The sequence below is a fragment of the Ceratotherium simum genome, chromosome 30 (assembly GCF_057802395.1).
Source record: "Ceratotherium simum simum isolate JZ-2026a chromosome 30, ASM5780239v1, whole genome shotgun sequence".
NCBI lineage: Eukaryota > Metazoa > Chordata > Mammalia > Perissodactyla > Rhinocerotidae > Ceratotherium > Ceratotherium simum.
In genome coordinates this window covers 20,544,819-20,565,235 of record NC_141929.1, presented here as the reverse complement: position 1 = coordinate 20,565,235, position 20,417 = coordinate 20,544,819, and the positions used below count along the sequence as shown (strand labels likewise).

General features: G+C 52.0%; 1 protein-coding gene across 1 annotated transcript; it reads left to right on the top strand.

Annotated features, from left to right (window-relative positions):
- Window positions 1–9,926: 9,926 nt before the first annotated feature.
- CMTM3 (CKLF like MARVEL transmembrane domain containing 3) lies at window positions 9,927–18,919 on the top strand. The gene is made up of 6 exons (XM_014788445.2): window positions 9,927–10,155; window positions 10,438–10,672; window positions 14,086–14,241; window positions 15,273–15,368; window positions 15,772–15,892; window positions 17,776–18,919. Exons 2-6 carry the CDS (start codon window positions 10,526–10,528, stop codon window positions 17,817–17,819), a joined length of 564 nt encoding a protein of 187 aa, XP_014643931.1. The 5' UTR covers window positions 9,927–10,155; window positions 10,438–10,525; the 3' UTR covers window positions 17,820–18,919.
- Window positions 18,920–20,417: the final 1,498 nt, after the last annotated feature.

The window sequence follows — 20,417 nt, the reverse complement described above, 5'->3', positions numbered from 1 at the left end:
CCGGGATCCGAACCCCGGGCTGCCACAGCAGAGGGCACGCACTTGACTGCTATGCCACCAGGCCAGCCCTCTGTCGATTCTTGGGGAAGCTCTGGCCTAAATTTCAGTCCCCAGGCCCCTGCCTATGTCTATGGTGAGTCCAAGGAGGCCAGACCTAGGCAGGCAGACCCCTCGCCCACCTCTGTCATGGCAAGGTCCCCTGGGTGGGGGGGGTCCTCTGCTGGGAGATTTGAGGGCAGATGCATCCCAAGCTCTTGTGGGAGCCAGCATAAGAATGGATGGGGCCTGTTCTTCAGAGCTCAAGGCACTTAGAGTGAGAGCCCAGCTGCTTAGATTCTGTGCCTCTGGGGAAGGTGAGACTCCTGGGGTAGAGAATTCTCAAAGCAGGGCCTCTGTTATTTAGACCCCCATTCTGGGGGACACGTCTGCTTTTCTGCTCCCTCCCCTCCCCTAACCTAGACAATCTGGTCTGTGTGCTGGGAGGCAGTTATATACCCTCCTCTGCAGGGGCAGATGAGGCCAGGGTGGGGAGTGGGAAGAGAGACACAACTTTCTTTTGGTTCCTTGGAGGTGTTCTATTCCACTGCCACAGAACCTTGGCACGGGCCCTTCCCTCTGTTTGGCACGATTTTCCCTTCTTTCTCGTCTCGTTAACTCCTATTCCCTCTTCAGATCTCTAAGTGTCACCTCTGCGGGGAAGTCTTCCCTGGCTCGTTAAATCCTCCCGTTACAGGTTCATTTATTTGTGTGATTATTCACATTAAGCAAATAATCACGAGGGCCTGGTTTATTCACGGATGTATCCCTACCACAGAGTAGTGACTAAATAAATGAACGTTCATTTCGAATGACTGATGTGGAGCTGAGCCAAGAGTATCGTGGGGGAGGAGAGACTGGCCCGGGCAGACAGACAGACAAAGCCGTAGCTCTCTCAGGCAAGTTATTTTCTCTCTCGGACCCTCCCTGTTCTCCTCTGTAATGACAGAGTGATGACAGTCCCCAGGGCACAGGGCTGTGAGAGCCTGAGTAGCTGCTGGTAAAGGACTTAGCACGGCTAGTGCTGGCCCACAGAAGCGTTCAAACAAGTACATCCTCCCTCACCCCCTTCCCACGCAGCTCACTGAAGGCCGCAGGCGAGACCTGTTATTGAACATCTGAGAGCTCATGGACTATTCTTGAAAGCAGCTCAAGGCCACTGAGAGAGCCCAGGTTTAGAGGTAACAGGCCTTGAGTGACAGTCCCAACTCCACTGCATCCAGCTCTCTGACTTTGGACCAAGTGCTCTCAGCTTTGGTTTCCTCAAATGTATCATGGGAGCTCTCCATATCTGCCTCACACAGCGGTTACGGTGATTCTGTGAGCGCTCATCTCACCTCCAGATCAGAGCTCAGCACCGGCAGAAGCCACGTCAGTTTCCTGCCCTCCCTTCCTCTGTCTCACTCACTCCCTGTGAGTGGGGCAAAGCGCCACCTCTCTGAGCTCTGGTGGTAATACACGCCTCACCAAGTTGTAAGAATTAAGTGAGAAATACGGGTGAGAACCCTTCATAAACCAGGGTGCTCTAACCGACTGAGGAATTACGATGTCTGCTCCTGCCTGCCTGAGACCCCCACCTGTCCTGTGACCCCTCCTGCCAGGCCACCTCTACTCAGAGACCCCACAGATAGTTCAGGCTCCTCTACCAGAGTAAAGGCTTCATGCACCAGGGCCAGACTCATGCCCCCCACTGCCTGGGCTTCTGCTTAGCCCTGGTGGCCAAGTCCAAAGGTGAGCAGAACCCAGGGGTCCTGGAGGGAGAGAGAGATCTCAGCCAGCCAGAGATCCTGTGGCTGTGGCCCCTGGCTGGGGCCGAGGGTGCTGTGATCAGGGTGTGGGCTGGAGGAGAGTCTGAGCCCATGGCGGGTGGTCGGGGACCCTGATAAGCAGATTTGGGGCTATCAGCTGGGGCCCTTCTGCTTATAAGGAGCCTGCGGGGCCACAGTAGGCCCTGAGGACACATCCCGCCCAGGGCTGTCTCCTGGATGGCTGCTCTCCTATCCCTCTCCCTCCCGAGAGCCCTTAGGGGAGTTAGGATGGAGTCCTTCTCCCTTTCTGCAAGTCACATGGAGATTCTGCCCCTCACCTGGCCAGCGTGGGGGTGAGGGACACAATTCACGTCCTTGGGCCCAGCTTTGCATTCTAACAGCTTCTGCTTTAGACCAGGAGCTTCACTGCTCTCCTGAGGCCGGGGTGGGCTGGTCTGGGACCTCATCCTTCTGATGTCTGATTCCAACCCCTGCCACTGCACCTGTAAGCCCTCGACCCTTGTTTAGAACTTCTTTGGATGAAGTCCTTAAACCGTATGGTGAATGACGAAGTTAAGGATGGTCACGTCTCAAAGAGTCCTTCAAAATCGTGGAGCTCAAGTCCCTCGTTTATGTAGGAGAAGAAACTGAGGCCCAGAGAGAGGGAGAGAATTTCCAAAGCCTGAAGATTTCCTCTGCCAAGCATCAGGGGACCCATGGCCCTGAGAGGAACAGGAAGGCAGCAGCAGATACGCACAGATACACACATGCACACAGCACATGCGTATGATAGCCACACAGACACACAACACATGGAGAGTCACATTTAAAAGATAGATTCAGCTAAAATGACTCTTAATTTTCTCTTGGTGTTGCTTTACTAAGTTTCATGAAGTTGACAGTATTGTACAAAGATAAAAGAAGGACAGATAATATGATCATTCAATGTCTCACTCACAGCAGTCAGCAGCAAAACTCATCCTGGAACCAAGGACTTTGAGAAGTTCTAGGAGGTGCTTGCTCTCCTGTTTTGGTTTAGATACAGGGGGCCCAGAGCAAGAGCCTGGAGTGGTTCTAGGAGCTGACCAGGCAGGAAAAGAAAAGTTGGAAAACTGTCCAATCCTTCCTCTCCGTGGGACAGACTGGGGCTTGAGACCTGGGGGGTCTGTCAGAGATGACTGCTGGTTGGTTCATCTTGACTGGCCTGTGAAGCTTCTCCTAACCTGCCCTGACATATACCCGCCTAGGTCCAGGCTTTGCACCTGCTCCGTTTTCTTCATCATACCGTGAGAATTCATCTGACCCCTTATTTGTCCCCAACTACTTCATGAGCTGACACCTTGTCTGATTCTTCTCTGTGGCCCTACCACCCCTCGTGGGCCTTATCCTGGGAGGTGCTCAGAGAAAGCCTTACACTGAACAGATGCCAACTCTGCAGACAGTACCCAACGCATGCTCAAGTCCTCCTCATGTTCCCTCACCCTCTCTATGCCTTTCAGCCCCACAAGCAAGTGTACGTGTTGAGCAATGAACCAAGATGCAGTGGGGTCCTAGCAATGGCTTTCCTGGGGGCTTTGACAATGTCCATCAGCCTCCCAAAGATGACTGCCTGCCAATTTTATAATAGAGAAACTGAGGCTCCAGAAGGAAACACGTGGCCTTGAGTCACATGGTAAATCAAGAAAAGAGGCAGGACTAGAACTCTGCTCTCCAGACTCTAGACCCCAGGCTCTGTGCACAAACCTGCTATGAACCAGGTTGATTTTGTGTGTGTCTCCGTGAGGTCTTTTTGAGTTCCAGAGGCAATGGATTCAGACCTGAGTTTTGCTACTTGCCAGTAACGTGATTCTAAGCATATTGCTTACTTCATCTCTCTGAGCCTCAGTCTCCTCATCTCTAAAATGGGGATGACAACACAGTCATGTGCCCCATAACAACATTTCAATCAATGACGGACCACATATATGACGGTGGTCCCATAAGATTAACACCATATAGCCTAGGTTTGTAGGAGGCTATACCATCTAGGTTTGTGTAAGTACACTCTATGATGTTCATACAATGATGAAATCACCTAATGACGCATTTCTCAGAACATATCTCCATTGGTAAGCAATGCATGATTGTATATAGTAATCCCTATAAAAAACACTAAAAAACTGGACAAAGAGATAGAGTAAAAAATTCAATAGCTAAATTATAATGGAATATGAAAAAGTATTCAAATAATCCAAAAGAAGGCAAAAAAGGAGAAATGAGAACAAAAACAGAAGAAACAAACAAAACAAAAAACAGTAGACCTAAATCAAATATACAAATAATTACATTAAAAGTAAACGGTCTAAACACACCAATTAAAATACATAGATTGTCAGATGGATTTAAAAAAAAAAAAACCAACTGTACGCGATCTGCAGGAAACCCACCTTAAATATAATGATATACATAGATTTAAAAATAAAAGGATGGGAAAAGATATTCCATGCAAACACCAATTAAAAGAGAACTGGAATGGTTATATTAACATCGTACAAAGTATAAAGCAAAGAAAATCACCAGGGATAAAAGGAACACTACGTAATGATAAAGGATCAATTCACCCTATGAAGATATAACAATCCTAAATGTTCCTAACAACAGAGCCTCAAAATGCATAAAGCAAAAACTGATAGAACTGAAAAGAAAAATGGATAATTCCACAATTGTTGTTGAAGATGTCAACTTTTTTCTCTCCGTAATTGATAGGACAGGTATACAGAAAATCAGCAAGGATAAAGAAGAACTAAACACCACCACCAATCAACTGGACCGAACTGGCATTTATGGGACACTTCACTCAACAAATGCACTTTCTTTTCAAGTGCACATAGAGTGTCCACAAAGATAGACCATATCCTGAATCATAAAACAAACCTCAATAAATTTAAAAGAACTGAAATATACAAAGTATGTTCTCTAACCGAAATGGAATTAAACTGGAAATTAATAACAGAAAGATAATTGGAAAACCTCTAAATGGTTAGAAATTAAACAACACAGTTCCAAATAATTTGTGGGTCAAAGATAAAAATCTCAAAAGAAATGAGAAAGTATTTTGAAGTGAACAAAAATGAAAATACAACATATCAAAATTTGCAAGGTGAAACTAAAATAGTACTTAGAGAGATGTTTATGGCATTAAATCTTATATGAGAAAGGCATAAACAAGATACGCCAGATAAATGCTAACAAAAAGAAAGTAGGAGAGGTAAAATCAATATTGAATGAAATAGAATTCAAAGCTAAAAGCATTCACAATGAAAAAAATGAGAAGTTTTATTAAGATAATAGTTGATAAAAACTTACTATATGCCAGGCACTGTTCTAAGATATTTACATATAGTAACTCATTTAATTCTTGCAATAATCATATGACTTAGTTAATATTATTATCTCCATTTTGTGGATGGAGAAACTGAGGACAGTCAAGTTAAGAAAGCACTAGAACCAGGAGTTAAAACCAGGGCTTATGCTCTTAATTGCTACACTCTACTGAACAAAATATATGTTAACTTTTGTTCATCTAACACCATAGCTTCAAAACAAAACAAAACAAAAAACTGTTAAAAATGCAAGGACAGAGTAACGAATCTAAAACTTAGTAAGTAGCTTCAATGTACCTGTTTTAATAAGTCAATGTATCAAGTAAAAAAAGGATAAATATACAGAGGTTTAAATTACATAATTAACAAGATATATAATAGATACACAGATAAGTTTTGCACCCAACTAAGAGAGGATGTTCAGTCTACTTAAACACACATGGAATATTTATAAAAATTGACTATCTATTTAGGACACAAAGAAAATCAAAACAAATTCCAAAAAGCAGAACATAACAGACCTATTTTCTGAATAAAATAAATAACAAAATTTGAAATTAACCACAAAAGTATAGCCAAAAACTTACCTTTCTTAAAGTACACTTTTAAATTACTCTTGGATTAAAGAGGAAATTAAAACTGAAACTACAAGCTAACGAGAAATGGATAAAAACTAGAGCAATATTTTTGGGATGTGTTCGAAGTGGTCCTCAGAGAAAAATTTATAGCTTTAAATACCTCCTTACAGGGCAAAAGCGATAATTCGGCACATGTGTGTGGTGATGGGTTGTAATTAGTATTTGGGTGGTGAACATGATGTAATCTATGCAGAAATAGAAGTATAATGATGTACACCTGAAATTTATACAATGTTATAAACCAATGTTACTGCAATAAACAAAAAATTTTTTTTAAAAATTAATAAATAAAAAATAAAAATAAATACCTCCTCACGGGGCTGGCCCCATGGTGTAGCGGTTAAGTGCGCGTGCTCTGCTGCTGGCAGCCTGGGTTCGGATCCCGGGCTGCACCGCTGGTCAGGCCATGCTGTGGTGGCGTCCCATATAAAGTGGAGGAAGATGGGCATGGATGTTAGCCCAGGGCCAGTCTTCCTCACAAAAAGAGGAGGATTGGCATGGATGTTAGCTCAGGGCTAATCTTCCTCACAAAAAAAAAAATAAATAAATAATAAAATAAATACCTCTTTAGGACACAAGAAAGACTTAAATAAAGGATAACATGAAAAATAAAATGAAACAAAAACTAGAGGTCAATTCTATCTGTGAAAATAAAGGCCAAAATCCCAAATAAAAGACTAGCAAAATGAATCCAGAGGTTTATCAAAGGAGCAAAACACCATGAGCAAGAAAGGCACATCCTAAGCCAGCCTTGATGGCCTAGCGGTTAAAGTTCGGCATGCTCCACTTCAGGTGGCCCAGGTTCGGTTCCCGGGCACGGAACCACGCCACTCATCTGTCAGTCACCATGCCGTGGCTCACATAGAAGAATTAGCAGGACTTGCAACTACAATATACAACTATGTACTGGGGCTTTGAGGAGGGAAAAAAAGAGAGAGGAAGATTGGCAACAGATGTTAGTTCAGGGCGACTCTTTACCAGCAAAAAAAAAAAAAAAAAAAAAAGGCACACCTCACAAATACAAGGATGGTGAGCATGAGGAGAATTGTTACTGTCATTCACTGCATTTATAGATTAAAGGAGAAAAACTGAAGATTCTAAAAGAAAAAATCTGTATGGCAAAAATGCAAAGAAAATGACAAACCAAGAAAACAATACTCATAACTCACATTTCAGAAAAAGGACTAATTTCCTGAATATATACATTCTTTTGTATCAATTTTTTAAAACCAATAATTAATAGAAAAATATACAAAGTCAGTTCTCGGAAAAAGAAATGCAAATAACTCTTACACATGAGAAAAAAAAAACGCTCGATCCACTCATAACTGGAGAAATGCAAATGAAAACTGCCCAAGAGATCTTGGTTTCCTTTTTTTGGGGGGGGGGGAGGAAGATCAGCCCTGAGCTAACATCCGTGCTAATCCTCCTCTTTTTGCTGAGGAAGACCAGCTCTGAGCTAACATCTATTGCCAATCCTCCTCCTTTTTGTCCCTCAAAGCCCCAGTCAATAGTTGTGTGTCATAGTTGCACATCCTTCTAGTTGCTGTGTGTGGGACGCGGCCTCAGCGTGGCCGGAGAAGCGGTGCATCGGTGCGCAGCTGGGATCCCAACCCGGGCCGCCAGTAGCGGAGCGCGCACACTTAACCGCTAAGCCACGGGGCCGGCCCGGGACCTTGGTTTCTAAATAGCATTCTCCAAGAAAAAGAACCGAAGCTTCTTGGAGATGCTGCTGATTCTAGGGCTGGGATGGGAGGAATACAAAATGAACCTGAAGCATCTTCGAGTGTCAGAAAATAAGGAAATGGAAAAAAAAAAAAAACGGCGCACGTTAGGTCCACAAGAGCCCCCCTGAAGGAGCTCCTGATGGCTGAAGATGGAATGACAACCAACAAAATTAAGCACAACAGTATTTAACTCTAACTCAAAGAATAAAATAATTAAGTGGAGGAGAATGGAAAATGCTCCTTATACAGGGAGTGTAAAAGGAGTAAGCCACCTCCTTCACTCCATGGCAGCCATTTCCTGGTGCCATCTTATGTGACAGGCTCTCGGCTGCGGCTGGGCTGTAACGACGGACCCAGGGGGAGCTCACAGCCTGCGGTGGGATCGACAGTGCTCACGGGCCTCCAGTCACCTCCCACAAGGGCACCCACCTGGTTCCACTCGCCCTCTCAACCACTCGAGTCAGTCACCCTCTTTTCTTTTTTCTCAGGACTCTTTTAGTAAACTGAAATATAAATCACATGAAATAAAATGCACCCATTTTAAGCATACAGTCTGATGTGTTCTGACAAATGTATGTCCCTGTGTAACCATCACCCCAGTCAAAATAAAGAACATTCCAGCACCCCAGAAAGTTTCCTCCTGCCCCAACCCTGGTAACCACTGATCTGATTTCTGTCGTCAGAGCTTGGTTTCGCCTATTCTAGAATTTCATAAAGATGGAATCATACAGTATGTGTACCCTTTTGAGTCTGGCTTCTTTCATTCAACATAGCATCTGCAAGATGCATCCATATGGTTGCATTCATCGATGACGTATTTCTTTTTATTGCTGACAAATATTCCCCTGTATGGATGTCCCAGAGTTGGTTTGTCCCTTCACCTCTAATGAACCACCTCACCGGGGGGTTTCCAGTGTCAGCTATTAACAACAGAGCCACTGTGAACATTTATGTACAAGCCTTTCTACGGACATGTGCTTTCATTTCTCTTGGGTAAATACTAACGAGTGAAATGTCCGGCTCATAAGGGAGGCCTCTAACTTCTTAAGAAACCATCAAACTGTCTTCCAAAGTGGTGGGAACAATTTCCAGCCCCATCCGCAGCGTCTGAGTTCCAGTTCTCCACATCCTCACCTGCGCTTAAACAGTAGCATCCCCTTTTATGAAGCCATGTTAACAGGTACAGGTACAGCATCTCATTGCAGCTTTCATTTGCATTCCTGGATGTCTAATGACGTTGAACATCTTTTCATGTGCTTATTCAACATTCATATATCTTTGTTAAATTGTCTGTTCACATCTCTGGCCCATTTTCAAAATTCAGTTATTTTCCCCTTGTTATTGAGTTACAGTTTTGAGCCATGTTTTCATTAACACAGACCAGAACCAGGTCATCCTCTGTTCTAACCCTCACCTGGACTCCTCCCAGGGAATTTGGAGTAAAATCCAAACCCCAGGGTCTGGTCCTCCACAATCTGGCCCTGCTCCCTGGCCCTTGGCTCAGTCCTTTCTTCCACACAGGCTGCCTGGCCGCCCTCTGAACCAGCCAGACATCTATTACTAGGAATCATCTTATTCAGGATTCTCTGGGCACGCTTAGTGTTTACCTACTCCCCCAAAATAAGCTGGGGCTTCCCTGCATCTCGGGCTTCTGGTACTGCTGTTGAATGAATAAATAAATGAGTGAATGAATGCCTCTTATCTAGCTGGAGAGGTCAGCGAAGTCTTTTCTGAGGAAGTGACACTGCATGATGATCAGAGAAGAATAAAGAGGAGTTAATCAGATAACAAGGTGGAGAAAGAGCATTCCAGGCAGAGGGGTCAGCATGTACAAAGGCCCTGTGGCAGGAAGGAGCATGGTTTGTTCAAGAAACTATAAGAAGGTAGATGGGTGGGAGAGACAGGGAGGAGAAGGCAGCAAGGGGTTATGGTTTTAGTCTCTAAACCAAGACCATGAGCAAAATGGGAAGCTCAAGGTTTTGGGGTGAGGGGAATGGAGGTGATGGTGATTGAGGATTTAAGCATTCCTCTGGCTGCCAAGAGAGGAAGCAGAGAGGCCTCTTAAAGACACCTTGACAACAGTCCAGGGAGGAGTCAGGAGTGGTCTGGAATCCAGTGGAGGCCGGGGTGGTGGTGAGCGGACAGAGATCAAGGACAGCTTTAGGAGGTGAAGATGTGCAGGCCTGGATTGGTGGCGAAGGTGAGGGAGAACAAGGACACTCCCCCCGCCCCCAGGGTCTCTGGCTCTTGGGGTGGAAGGATAGATGGCAGTGCTCTTGGCAGAGGTGAATGTCATGGGCTGGGCTGGGCTGGGCTGGGCTGGGTCACACCAAACTCCCAGGAGTCTGGGCTGGCCACGGATGGGAGGGGTGGCCGGGGAGAAAGAGAGAGGGAGTGGGCTGGGGAGCTGACAGGCCGTCAAAGCCGCAGGAGGACGAGACAGAGTATAAGAGAGGCAGAGAGAGAGATCTCTTGCTGTTTGGACGCCTAGGTTCCTGGGTCCCAGACACGCGCATGGGCAGGAAGCTAGCTAGACCAGAGCCAGCTAGTGTAGACAACCCATCTGTGCGAGCAGAGACTGGTGGGAGCTCCGACGGGGTGTTCAGGGACGGCAATAAGAAGGTTTCCAGCCGCCAGCACAGGGGTGAGGGGAGAATGCGGGGGTCTGAGGAGGCCCCAGGCCTTGCGCGGGCCCAAGCAGCCGGGACAGCCGGGTCGAGGGGAGGAAGGGAGGAGGGGGAAGAAGGGTGGAAGAGGGGCAGGCGGGGAAGAAGGTGAAAGAGGGGAGGAGGGGAGGAAGAGAGGAGGGGGCAGGAGGGGAGACCGGGGAAGAGGGCGCAGGAGGGGAGGAGGGCGGGGCGGGGCGGGGCGGCGGGGGGATGCGCCCCGCGCCGATCCGCTCTCGCCTTTTTCTCCTTCCGCACAGGCTGGGTTTCCGCTTCCCTCCCGGGCGCGGGGACAGAGGGAGCGGGACAGAGGGAGCGAGACCGAGCTTCGGCCCGGCCGCCGCCGCCATGTGGTCCCCAGCCCCGGCCCCCGACCCGGCCCCCGAGCCTGCCGGCCACTCCCGGCCCGACGCGGCGGTGGCCGGGCTCCGCGCCCTCCTGCCGGCGCCCGCCTTCCTCTGCTCGCTCAAAGGCCGCCTCCTGCTGGCCGAGTCGGTGAGTGCGCGGGACCCCCGCCCCCGGGCCATCGGCGGCGACGAGCCGGATCTGCAGGGGCCGAGGTGGGGCCGAGGAGGGGGCGCGGATGCCGCCGTCTGAGCGCCCCGTCCCGGCGCCCGGCCGGCCGCCCCCTCTCCGAGCCCCGCGGAGTTGGGGAAACTGCCCCACGCTTCGGACGGGCTCGCTGCAGCTCAGCGCGAGTCAGAGGCGAGGAGGGCTCGAACCCAGGGCGTCCCGGTCCTAGAACTCAAAGTTGGGGGCCGTAGGGAAGCCTGGGGAGGGGTCCCGGCGACGCGGCGGCCGGGCCCCTGGAAGCCAGCCCGTCGCTGTGTGACCTCGGGCGCCTCCGCCCTCTCTGGGCCGCGGGGGCGGGCTGCGTCCCCGCATCTTCTGGCCTCCATCGCGGGGCTCGGCTCCGAAACCCACCTCCGCCACCCCGGCTGGGCCCCGGCAGCACTCAGCCCGCTCGGCCCTTAACGACCCCCGGGTCGGGGGCAGGGTCGGCTCTCCGCGCCCTTGCCCACTTTCCTGGGCTCTGGGGGACCGGCCGGGGCTCGAGCTGCGGGGCGGAGGCAGGAGTGGAGTCCGGCCAGCCGGGAGCGGGGACAGCGGAGAGTGGGAAGGGGCCCCCCGGGATTGGGTGAGGCCCGGGCCGCACGGTGGGGGCGCGCGGGCAGCCCCTCCACCCTCACCCCCGGCTGCGGGGGGCGGGGGCCCCGCGGGGTGACTTCATCCCCCTCCTCCCCGCCCTCGCTCGGATCCAGCCGCCCCGCCCCCGCTGAGCTCCTTCCTCCTTCCCGCACCCCCCACCCCGGCTGGCAGGCCTTTGTCCTCCGGACGCTCCGAAAACCCCCGCACTGTCCGCGTGTGCAGTGGGGGGGTGCTGCTGGGCCTGCAGGAAGGGAAGAGGAGGAAGAGGCCGGGCAGCGGGGAGGCCGGATGAGGGAGAACACTTGTTACTTAGGTCCACGGCAATATGACAGTCCCTGTCGTGAGTCCAACTTTACAGACAAGGAAGCTGAGGCCCGAGCGTCTAGGGGATTTGACAGGTGGGTCAGCTGAGGGCCGGGTGACGTCAGGGACGGGGGTGGGGAGCAGAGGAAGGAGGATTCTGCCCCAGACCTCTCCTTTGTACCGCCCAGGGCAGATGGCAGGAGGCGGTCCTACACCTCTTCAACACCCAAGTGAGGCCCCAGGGCCCAGGACTCGCAGCCCACCTCCAGGGAGCGCCTCCTGCTTGGCCACCCCAGTCTCTCCCTGGAGACTGATGGGAGGCACTTTTGTGGAGAAGCCTTGAGTCCACCCCCTCAGGCCCGCCTCATGGGTGGAGGGGTGCAGGCCAGCGCATTAGAGGGGGCCCTTGGGTAGCTGGGTCTAGGAGGATGAAGGGGGGAGTAAGGAAGGGTGAGGGGTGGACACTCAAGACACAAGGGGAGCCACTCCAGGTCACTCCTGCCGCCCTCTGGTCACCTCTGGCTGCCCCCAGGCCCAAGTGGGGAGGCTGACATGGACGGGAAAGAGGAGGAAGTGGCCACCAGGAGTCAGGGAATGAGGAAACAGGAATCGAGAGGGGGATCCCCAGAGTCAGGCCTTGGGGGGGACAGGAAGGGACACGAGAACAGCCCTCAGCAGAGGAAGTACAGCAGGGGCCGTGGACAGGGCTGGGTCAGGGTCCCATGGCCTTGCCTTCCTGGGGGACCCTGGCAGCCTCTCAGCCCCTCTCTATGCTTCACTTTCCCATCCGTTCAGCTGGGCTCGGCAGCCTCCATGGCCATGTTCAAGGCAGATGTGGGTGCCCTGGGGACTCCCTGGGATCTCTGCAGCTCATTTGTCTGCTGCAGCCACAGTGCTTCCTATGGGGCCTCTGGGTGTCCCCTGGGCCCCACTCGGAGCTACTCAGCCACAGACGTGCTCAGACCTGCCCACAGTGACAGAAACCAGGACAGATAAAGGTTAGCACCCACAGGGCAGGGTTGCTTAGGAATTCTAGTTGTGGGGGCAGCCAGCCCCGGGTTCAAATTCTGGTGCCCTTTTATTAGCTGCATGACACTGAGCGAATCACTTCACCTCTCTGAATCTCAGTCTCCTCCTCTGTAAAGTGGGCTGTGAGCCGCGTGTGGTGCATGGGTGGTTGTGAGGATCGGAGGAGATCCCACAAGCCTCAGCGGGCACTGGGCCAGGGAACAGCCCCAGCATCATGGTCTGCGGAACTAACGGGGGGGGGGGGGGGGGGCTTACCATCCGCCAGCGTCAGTTCCGACCCCCACTGTGTGCACAGGGCTGTGGAAAACAGCTTGTAGTTCCTCAGTCCAGCTCGCCCCACCTTTCACAAAGGGTGGAGGGATGATGCTACAGGACCTGAGGTGTCAGTGTCACCACTCCTGCTCCGGGATGTTTTTTTCACGCTCTTATGAAAATTTGCAAATATATGAAAAAACTTAGAGTATAGGTGTTATGCTGTTGACACCTACATGCCCACCACTAGACTGTGCAGTTAACACATGCTGTATTTGCTTCATCACATATCTTAACCCTCTAGCTGTCCATCAATCCATTTTACTTTTTGATGCGTTCAAAATAAATTGCAGACATCAGTATATTTCAACTCTGAACACTTCAGCATGCATATCATTAACTAAAGTTTAGGATTTGTGTATTGTCTTCCAGGTAAAATTTACATTCAGTGCAAAGCACAAATGTTGGGTGTTGGGTGTAATTTTTTGAGCCTGGTTTCTGCTTTGTGGGCTGCCTTTTGAAGCTGCTTAAGTTTTTTTTTGTGTTTTTTTTTTTGTGAGGAGATCAGCCCTGTGCTAACATCTGCCAATCCTCCTCTTTTTTTGCTGAGGAAGACTGGCCCTGGGCTAACATCTGTGCCCATCTTCCTCTACTTTATATGGGACGCCGCCACAGCATGGCCCGCCAAGCGGTGCGTCGGTGCACGCCGGGATCCAAACCGGCGAACCCCGGGCCACCGCAGCGGAGCGTGCACACTTAACCGCTTGCGCCACCAGGCTGGCCCCCTGAAGCTGCTTAAGTTTGATTTACCTCTGTTGGACACTGTCTGAGCTGGGTGGATTCTGCCAGAGACCCTGCTGAAGTGGGGGTGGGGGACCTCCTGGGGGGCTGGACACTCATGGGAGGCTGGGGCTTCCTGATTGCATCCTGGCAGGGAGCTGGCATGGGGTCAGGATGCAGGGCCATGCCCAGAGCACTGAAGGCAGCCCGAGTGTTGGCCTGGGCCACATGGCAGGGTTCTAATCCTGGCAGCTGCGAGACTGTGGGCAGGTGGCGCCCCCTGCGGGACCCCCCTCTGTTCCTGACTGCAGGGCCTGGCTCCGGAGCACCGAGCACCGGTTGAGCGGTTGAGCGGCTGTGCAAACGCTCTGACTTCTCCCTCCCCCACCTCCCAGGGTCTCTCCTTCATCATCTTTGTCTGCTATGTGGCATCCACAGCGTCTGCCTTCCTCACGGCTCCTCTGCTGGAGTTCCTGCTGGCCCTCTACTTCCTCTTTGCTGGTGCCATGCAGCTGAATGACAAGTGGCAGGGCTTGTGCTGGCCCATGATGGTGAGAGCTGGGGCCCAGGAGGAACGGGTGGGCTGGCCATCACAGAGAGTTGTCGTGCATTATCGCCTTCACCCCTTCTTCAATGCCATGGAGGGGCTGTTTGCAGTTGGTTGGAGCCAGAGCGGTAGACCTGGCTTCAGATGATCCAGGGCCCCCCCACTCAGCAGCCATGTGACCCAGAGCAGGTTGCTGCACCTCCAGGGCCTCCCGTGTCCCTCTGTGAGGCAGAGAACCCCAAATGGCGCCCTCATCTCTGGCCACCAGGTGGCACTGGTGCTCCCAGCTGGACCTGTGGGAATGAGCCTCAGCAGCAGGAATTCAAGCCGTTGCCACATGGACAGAGCAGGTTGACTGAGGACTTGCAGGGCAACTGTTTTATCACCTGGGAGGGCCCGGAGCCCCGCCTCAGACTTTGCTGTATGAAATGGGTCAGAGAGCAGGGAGAGCAAAGGCTGCATTTGAACCCTGGTCTCTTGAGTTCATATCCAACAGTCTGCATGATAGGCTGCACCCTGTGTCCCCATTTTAGGGACAGCTAGGCAGAAACCATGACACATAAATGGATCTGCCACACTATGTGGCAAAGCGAGGTCCAGGGCCAGCTCTCCCCATTGAAGAGCCACAAGGGAGCAGATAACAAGGTTTCCAACTTCTCCCTCCTGGCCAAAGGGGAGATCTGCAGCCGGACCAAGTCACGGGGCGAGCTGCAGCCTGGTCTATGCCCTGCTGTCCACCAGGCAGAGGCTGGCAGCACGCAAGAGGCACCTGGGCAGGGGCAGGTGGGAGAAGGACCAGGGAATGCAAGTGGGGGACAGAGTGGGAGCCCCATGGACACTGGACCTGGGGGCCAGGTATGTGTCCAGGCTGCCAGGCCCATCCTCCTCTGGGAACAGTGGGATTCCAGCCCTGTGCATGCCACTTGGTGCCCTTCCGAGCCCCTCTCCCCTGCCTTGGCTCCCAGCTGGCCCCCTCCATACTATGCCCCACTCCAGGGAGCTCAGGGCAGTGTGACCATGCCCCTCTCTCCCCAGGACTTCCTACGCTGTGTCACAGCGGCCCTCATCTACTTCGCCATCTCCATCACAGCTGTTGCCAAATACTCGGATGGGGCTTCCAAAGCAGCTGGGGTGAGTACTGCCCTATCCCTGGGAGAGGGGTGCCCAGTGAAGGCCCCCTTAAGTCACCTCACCCCTCCTGAAGCCCCAGATGCCTCTCAGGATACCCACTTAGCATCTGGGGCACATTCTGTCCCTGCTTAGGCCCCTTGGGCTTGCATGTGGATCTCAGCGATTCCAAAGTCCTCTTATTGGAGGTTTACTCTGCCCCAAGTTTTGAAAGGCTGTTTGCCAAGTCAACAGCTCTATTTGTCATTAATGGGAGGGGTCTGTGCCTACGAATCCCAGCTGCTTATCCAAGCAGATAAGAAACTCTGGGGCTGCACCCCCCCATTCCCAGGCTCCTGGACCAGGGACTCCCAGCTCCTGATGATGTGTCCCATCCACCCTGTCCCCTATCCCACGTATCCCACAGGTGTTCGGCTTCTTTGCCACCATCGTGTTTGCAGTTGACTTCTACCTGATCTTTAACGACATGGCCAAATTCCTCAAACAAGGGGACACCGCAGCCGAGACCACAGCCGAGAAGGCAGAAGGTGGGTGGCCACCCTGTGGTTTCCACCAGGGAACCCAGCTGATAACCCCAGGCCTCTTGCTGCAGGGGCCCTGTTCTCCCTTGGGGACACTTGGCTGGTTTGAGGCTGGCGTAGGAGCGTTTCCTCTCTCCCCACCGGCAGGAAGCGTTTTCACAGCCTAGTTCTCATATCCCTTCATGCAGCACTGATCATAAAGCTGGTCCCCTCAGAGGAGCACAGGGCTCCCCAGGGCCTCAGCCTTTCCAGCAAGGGCCAGCTGAGGGCACGTCCGGCACCTCCCGCTTGGTGAAACCTTCCCTGACGAGCCCCCAGGGCAGCCATTCACTCCCCCTCAGCTCCCTGGGCACAATTTGCCTGCCATGGCTTAAGGGCCAGGGAACCAAGCTCCCATCCTTATCCGCAGCACCCAGCAAACCCAGGCGTGTTTTGCTGTTTATACACAAGGAAAGTGCAACAGCCATTCTGGCCCCTCAAGTCATCCTTCAGCTCAGAATGGCTGTTGTGCCTTCACCTGATTTAAAAAAAAAAAGAAAGCTGCGAGTTGGATGGCTGGTTTTTCCATCTGTGACAACACAGCCATACCAACGTGTCACATTCTTGGGGTGCTGGTGCCCGGCACGGGGAAGGGGCGTATGGTGGGGGGGCCCTGCAGGGGTGCAGCTGGCGGGAACAGCTGGTTTGGAGCTTGCAAGCTCCCTCAGGCTTTTCTTAGCCACAGCCCGGGAGCTCCTGCCCTGGGAGGCCACCAGAGGAGGTCCCTGCCCAGAGGGGCAGGAGTTGCAAAGCCAGTGGAGGCTCCAGCACAGAAATGCCAGGAGGCCCAGTAGCTGAGCTGGGACGGAGGGCCTGGCTCCATGGCTCTGCGGCCTGTAGGCCATGTCCCTACCCCACCCCCTCTGCACCCCTAGGTGGGCTTTCAATGGAGAGGCAGATGTCAGCTCCCAGCAACTGAGCAAATCAGATGTTTGGCTCAGCACCAAACTCACCCCAGCCTGGTGTCCCCTGATCCCTCCCAGGCCCTTGTGTCAGCCTCTGTTGACCCAAAGACCTGCTGAGGCTGCCATGTGCTGGGTCCTAGGGACATGCAGATGGGCAGGGCCAGACTACCTGCCCTCAGGTAGTTCAGCCTAGACAGGGGTCAGACCCAGAAACAGTGGTGATGTACACACAGGGCACATACAGGGGCAGGAGGAAGGAGCAGATGTCAACTACAATAGCAAAACAGGAGCTAGCAGAGGTGGGGATAAAGCAGCTGAGGGAGGGCCCACCCTGTGTGCCAGCCAGGATGCTGTGGAGGCGACCCGAGAGCTGCGTTTTGATGGATGTGTAGGAGTGTGCAGGCAGAAGAAATAGGGCAGGTAGAGGGAGGAGGACAACAGAGTATAAGGAGCCGGTGCTTCCATCCAGGTGAGATGCTTCTCTGGAACAGGTGGTTGTGTCCCCATGAGGATCAGCAGTAACGTGTGGCTGGACAGGGGGACAAGGGGAGCTTTGGAAGGGCCTGCAGGCCCTGCCTTGGAGTTGGGATCTCCCCATCATGCACTTGCTGTCCCCAGGCAGTACTCAGCCGGTTAGGTTTATGAACCAACAGAAACCGTCCCTCTGCTAAAAACGGATGGTGGGCTCATCTTGTCCCATCCCATACTGCAGCTCCCCACCTCCATGTGGACACACCCTGGAGGTGACAGCAGCTGCCTGTGGAGGGTCCCAGGCACGGGGCTGGCCCTCACACCAAGCAGAGACCACCAACACCACAGGCAGCCACAGGAGGGGCCTGAGCTCGGGGCTCCAGCCGACAGCCTGGCTGTGCCTCCCCAGAGACGGCTCCCAGGCACCACTGGCCCGGAAATTTCTGCTAAGCATCTTCTTTGTTTTCCTTTCAGAAGAGAATTCCTCTGACTCCGACTCCAACTCCAACTCCGACTGAAGGCCTGCCCTGCCCTGGCAACCCAAGCCACGTGGGCCTTTACTGGAACATGGCCAGGGGACCGTGTGTCTTGGGAGGGAGGCTGTGACATATTGAGCAGCAGTGGGAGTTGCTGACGGAGCGGGCCTCCTCACAGCCCCAAGGTGATGTTGCTGAGCCCAGCATACAAGATGGCACCCCATGGCCTAGCACTAACTACTCTTGCACAGGAGGGCATCTTGAATGTTCTGCCCCTTTTCCCCATGCCTGGCCCACAGACCTTAAGCCCTTAACCTCTCTGCCAAAAATAAGCACAAGGGGAGAAGCAGATAGAGCCTTGTTATCCCCATCACAAGAAGCATTTCATGCTTGAGGGTTGGGGGGGACACCATGCAGGGCCAACCTGCCACGCCCAGTGGATTTTGTCTGCATTAGTGCCCCTGCTCGTGTTGGGCACTTGGTCAAGAATGATCCTTCCAAGATTCTTTTGTTCAAGGAGCACCAGTTCCCTCTTCATTCTTGAAGAAGGGAGGAAACTGACCTTTGCCCTATCATCTAGGAGAGAGTGGGTCTCAGTGCCCATAACTGACACCTCACACCCTTGGAGACCATGTCATCTTAGGGTGACATGACTATTCTGGGTCTAAGACTGTTTCAAAGTAATACTCCGAGACTAGCCTACTCTGTCCAAGAGATCGAGGGTACCAAAGGATGAAACGGCAGGGACAGCATCCTGGGTAGCTGGGCAGGCCCAGCCAAACCCTCTCTCTCCCTGGGGTGATGCCAGCAGGTGACGAGTTCTCAGGCACTCAGGACAGTGTGCTTCTAGACACCAGAGCAGGTCTCCTGACCGCCTCAAGAGAGACAAGACGTGCCTTCTGTGTTCACCTAAGGACCTAGGCTGTGTATATACCCTCAGTGGGATTTTATAACTTTATATAATTTTTTTTTTTATACAAAAGCAGCTTCTTAAATTGCATTTCCTGTGACCCAAGGGGACTCATGAATGAGCCAGAGTTCTGGACCCATGTTATGGGCATTTGTAACCTTTGTTCTTCTTTTGCATGTGAATCTCCTACCCTGAAAAAAGCCATAATGGATTAAACCAGACTGGCTCCCTGCTTGGAGTGTGCGTGTTTGAACAAACCTTACATCCCCTGCCCCGAGCAGTGCTGTCTGGTACCATGCTTCAGCCCAGCACATACAAGGTGAATCCCGACAGCTCAGGTGTCAGCAACAGTACATGTGCACTTGCTCCATGCCAGGCCCCCTAAGCGTGTTCTCTTCTTTACTTCTCACACAGTCCTGTTTACAGTTGAGGAAACTGACAGAAGGTTCAGTGACCTGCCCAGGTCACCACAGCCCCTTCAAGGAGGCCCAGGGCCCTGTCACTTACTTGTCAGAATAACATCCATGGCAGCCTCTCAGCCAGAACCTGGGCTGTGGTGGTTTGGAAACTGGTTGCACAAGGGACCTCATAGTTGCAGCCCAGGAGGACCCTGGGCCAGCACTTGGGCCCAGGCCAATGGGAAGAAGCCAGGCATTCTGCCCCAACCTTCACACACAACACAGGCTCACAGGCCTGCTTCAGGAAAGTCAGAGCAAAGAAAGATACAATACCATTTTTACATGTCCATTTATTAAACAAGAACTCCTTCATGACAATACAATATTTATTAGCGATTAGTGTTGAGAAAATTATTTCCCTCTACATACAAAAATACAGATTTGAACACTATGAAAACAATCAGACAAGTACCGTGAAAAGTTGGTCCTTCAAAAGAAAGAAAGGGGGGAAACAGGGCAACATGAGGCTTTGTCTGCTGTCAGGGACAAGCCAACAGGAGTGAAGGCTTTGGGGCCCCAAAATCACTCCAAATGAAGAGAGTCAAACCCAAACGCCAGTTGGAGTGAGTGGTGCCCAGCCCAGGGCATCCATGTTGGTTTGAGAAGCCAGATGGGAGCTCTGAAGAGCATAAGCCAAAGTTTGCCAAATGGGCATCACCTCAGAACGCCCCACAGCTGCGTCTAAACTGTAGCGGAAACAGACCTTCAGAAGCAAAGTGTAATCATTATTAAATTAACATCGTCCCCCAAAAGTGCCACTGGGCCAAGTACCAATGAGGAATCATATTAGAGTTATTAGCCATCTGACTTGACTTCCTTTGTTAGAAAACAATTGCATATTCTGACTCTTCAAAAGGACAAAAAAAAAAAAGCTACAATTTTATGTTTCAATAAATCCATTCCTTCATTTTGCAACGGCTCAGCTAGTGTGCTCAAGATTTTTCCTGACCAGACATAACTCGTGCCCTGTAGAGGTGGGACAACAGAAGGAGCAGCTCAGCGTTGTCTGTGTCTTGAGTTCATAAAGCTCCTCACAGCAGGGCATCCATTTTGTTCCGGCCAAAACCAGAAAGGGCCACCGAGCCTACCCAGGGCATCCACACAGCAATCTGAAATCCGAGTGGCAGGTGAGCCCGTGACCAGCGGAGGCCCTCCGAAAACCCTGTCCCACGTGGGCAGAGGGAGGCAGGCAGCAAAGCTGGAGGGACAGCTGGGGCTGATCTGGAAGACACCAGGCCAGAGACCACCCTCCGGTTCACTAGCCCACAACGG

Coding starts and splice junctions, on each gene's coding strand:
- CMTM3 (XM_014788445.2), top strand. CDS start 10,526: ATGTGGTCCCCAGCCCCGGCCCCCGACCCGGCCCCCGAGCCTGCCGGC. Junction 10,673..14,085: donor GCCTCCTGCTGGCCGAGTCG/GTGAGTGCGCGG, acceptor CCCACCTCCCAG/GGTCTCTCCTTCATCATCTT. Junction 15,893..17,775: donor CACAGCCGAGAAGGCAGAAG/GTGGGTGGCCAC, acceptor TTTTCCTTTCAG/AAGAGAATTCCTCTGACTCC.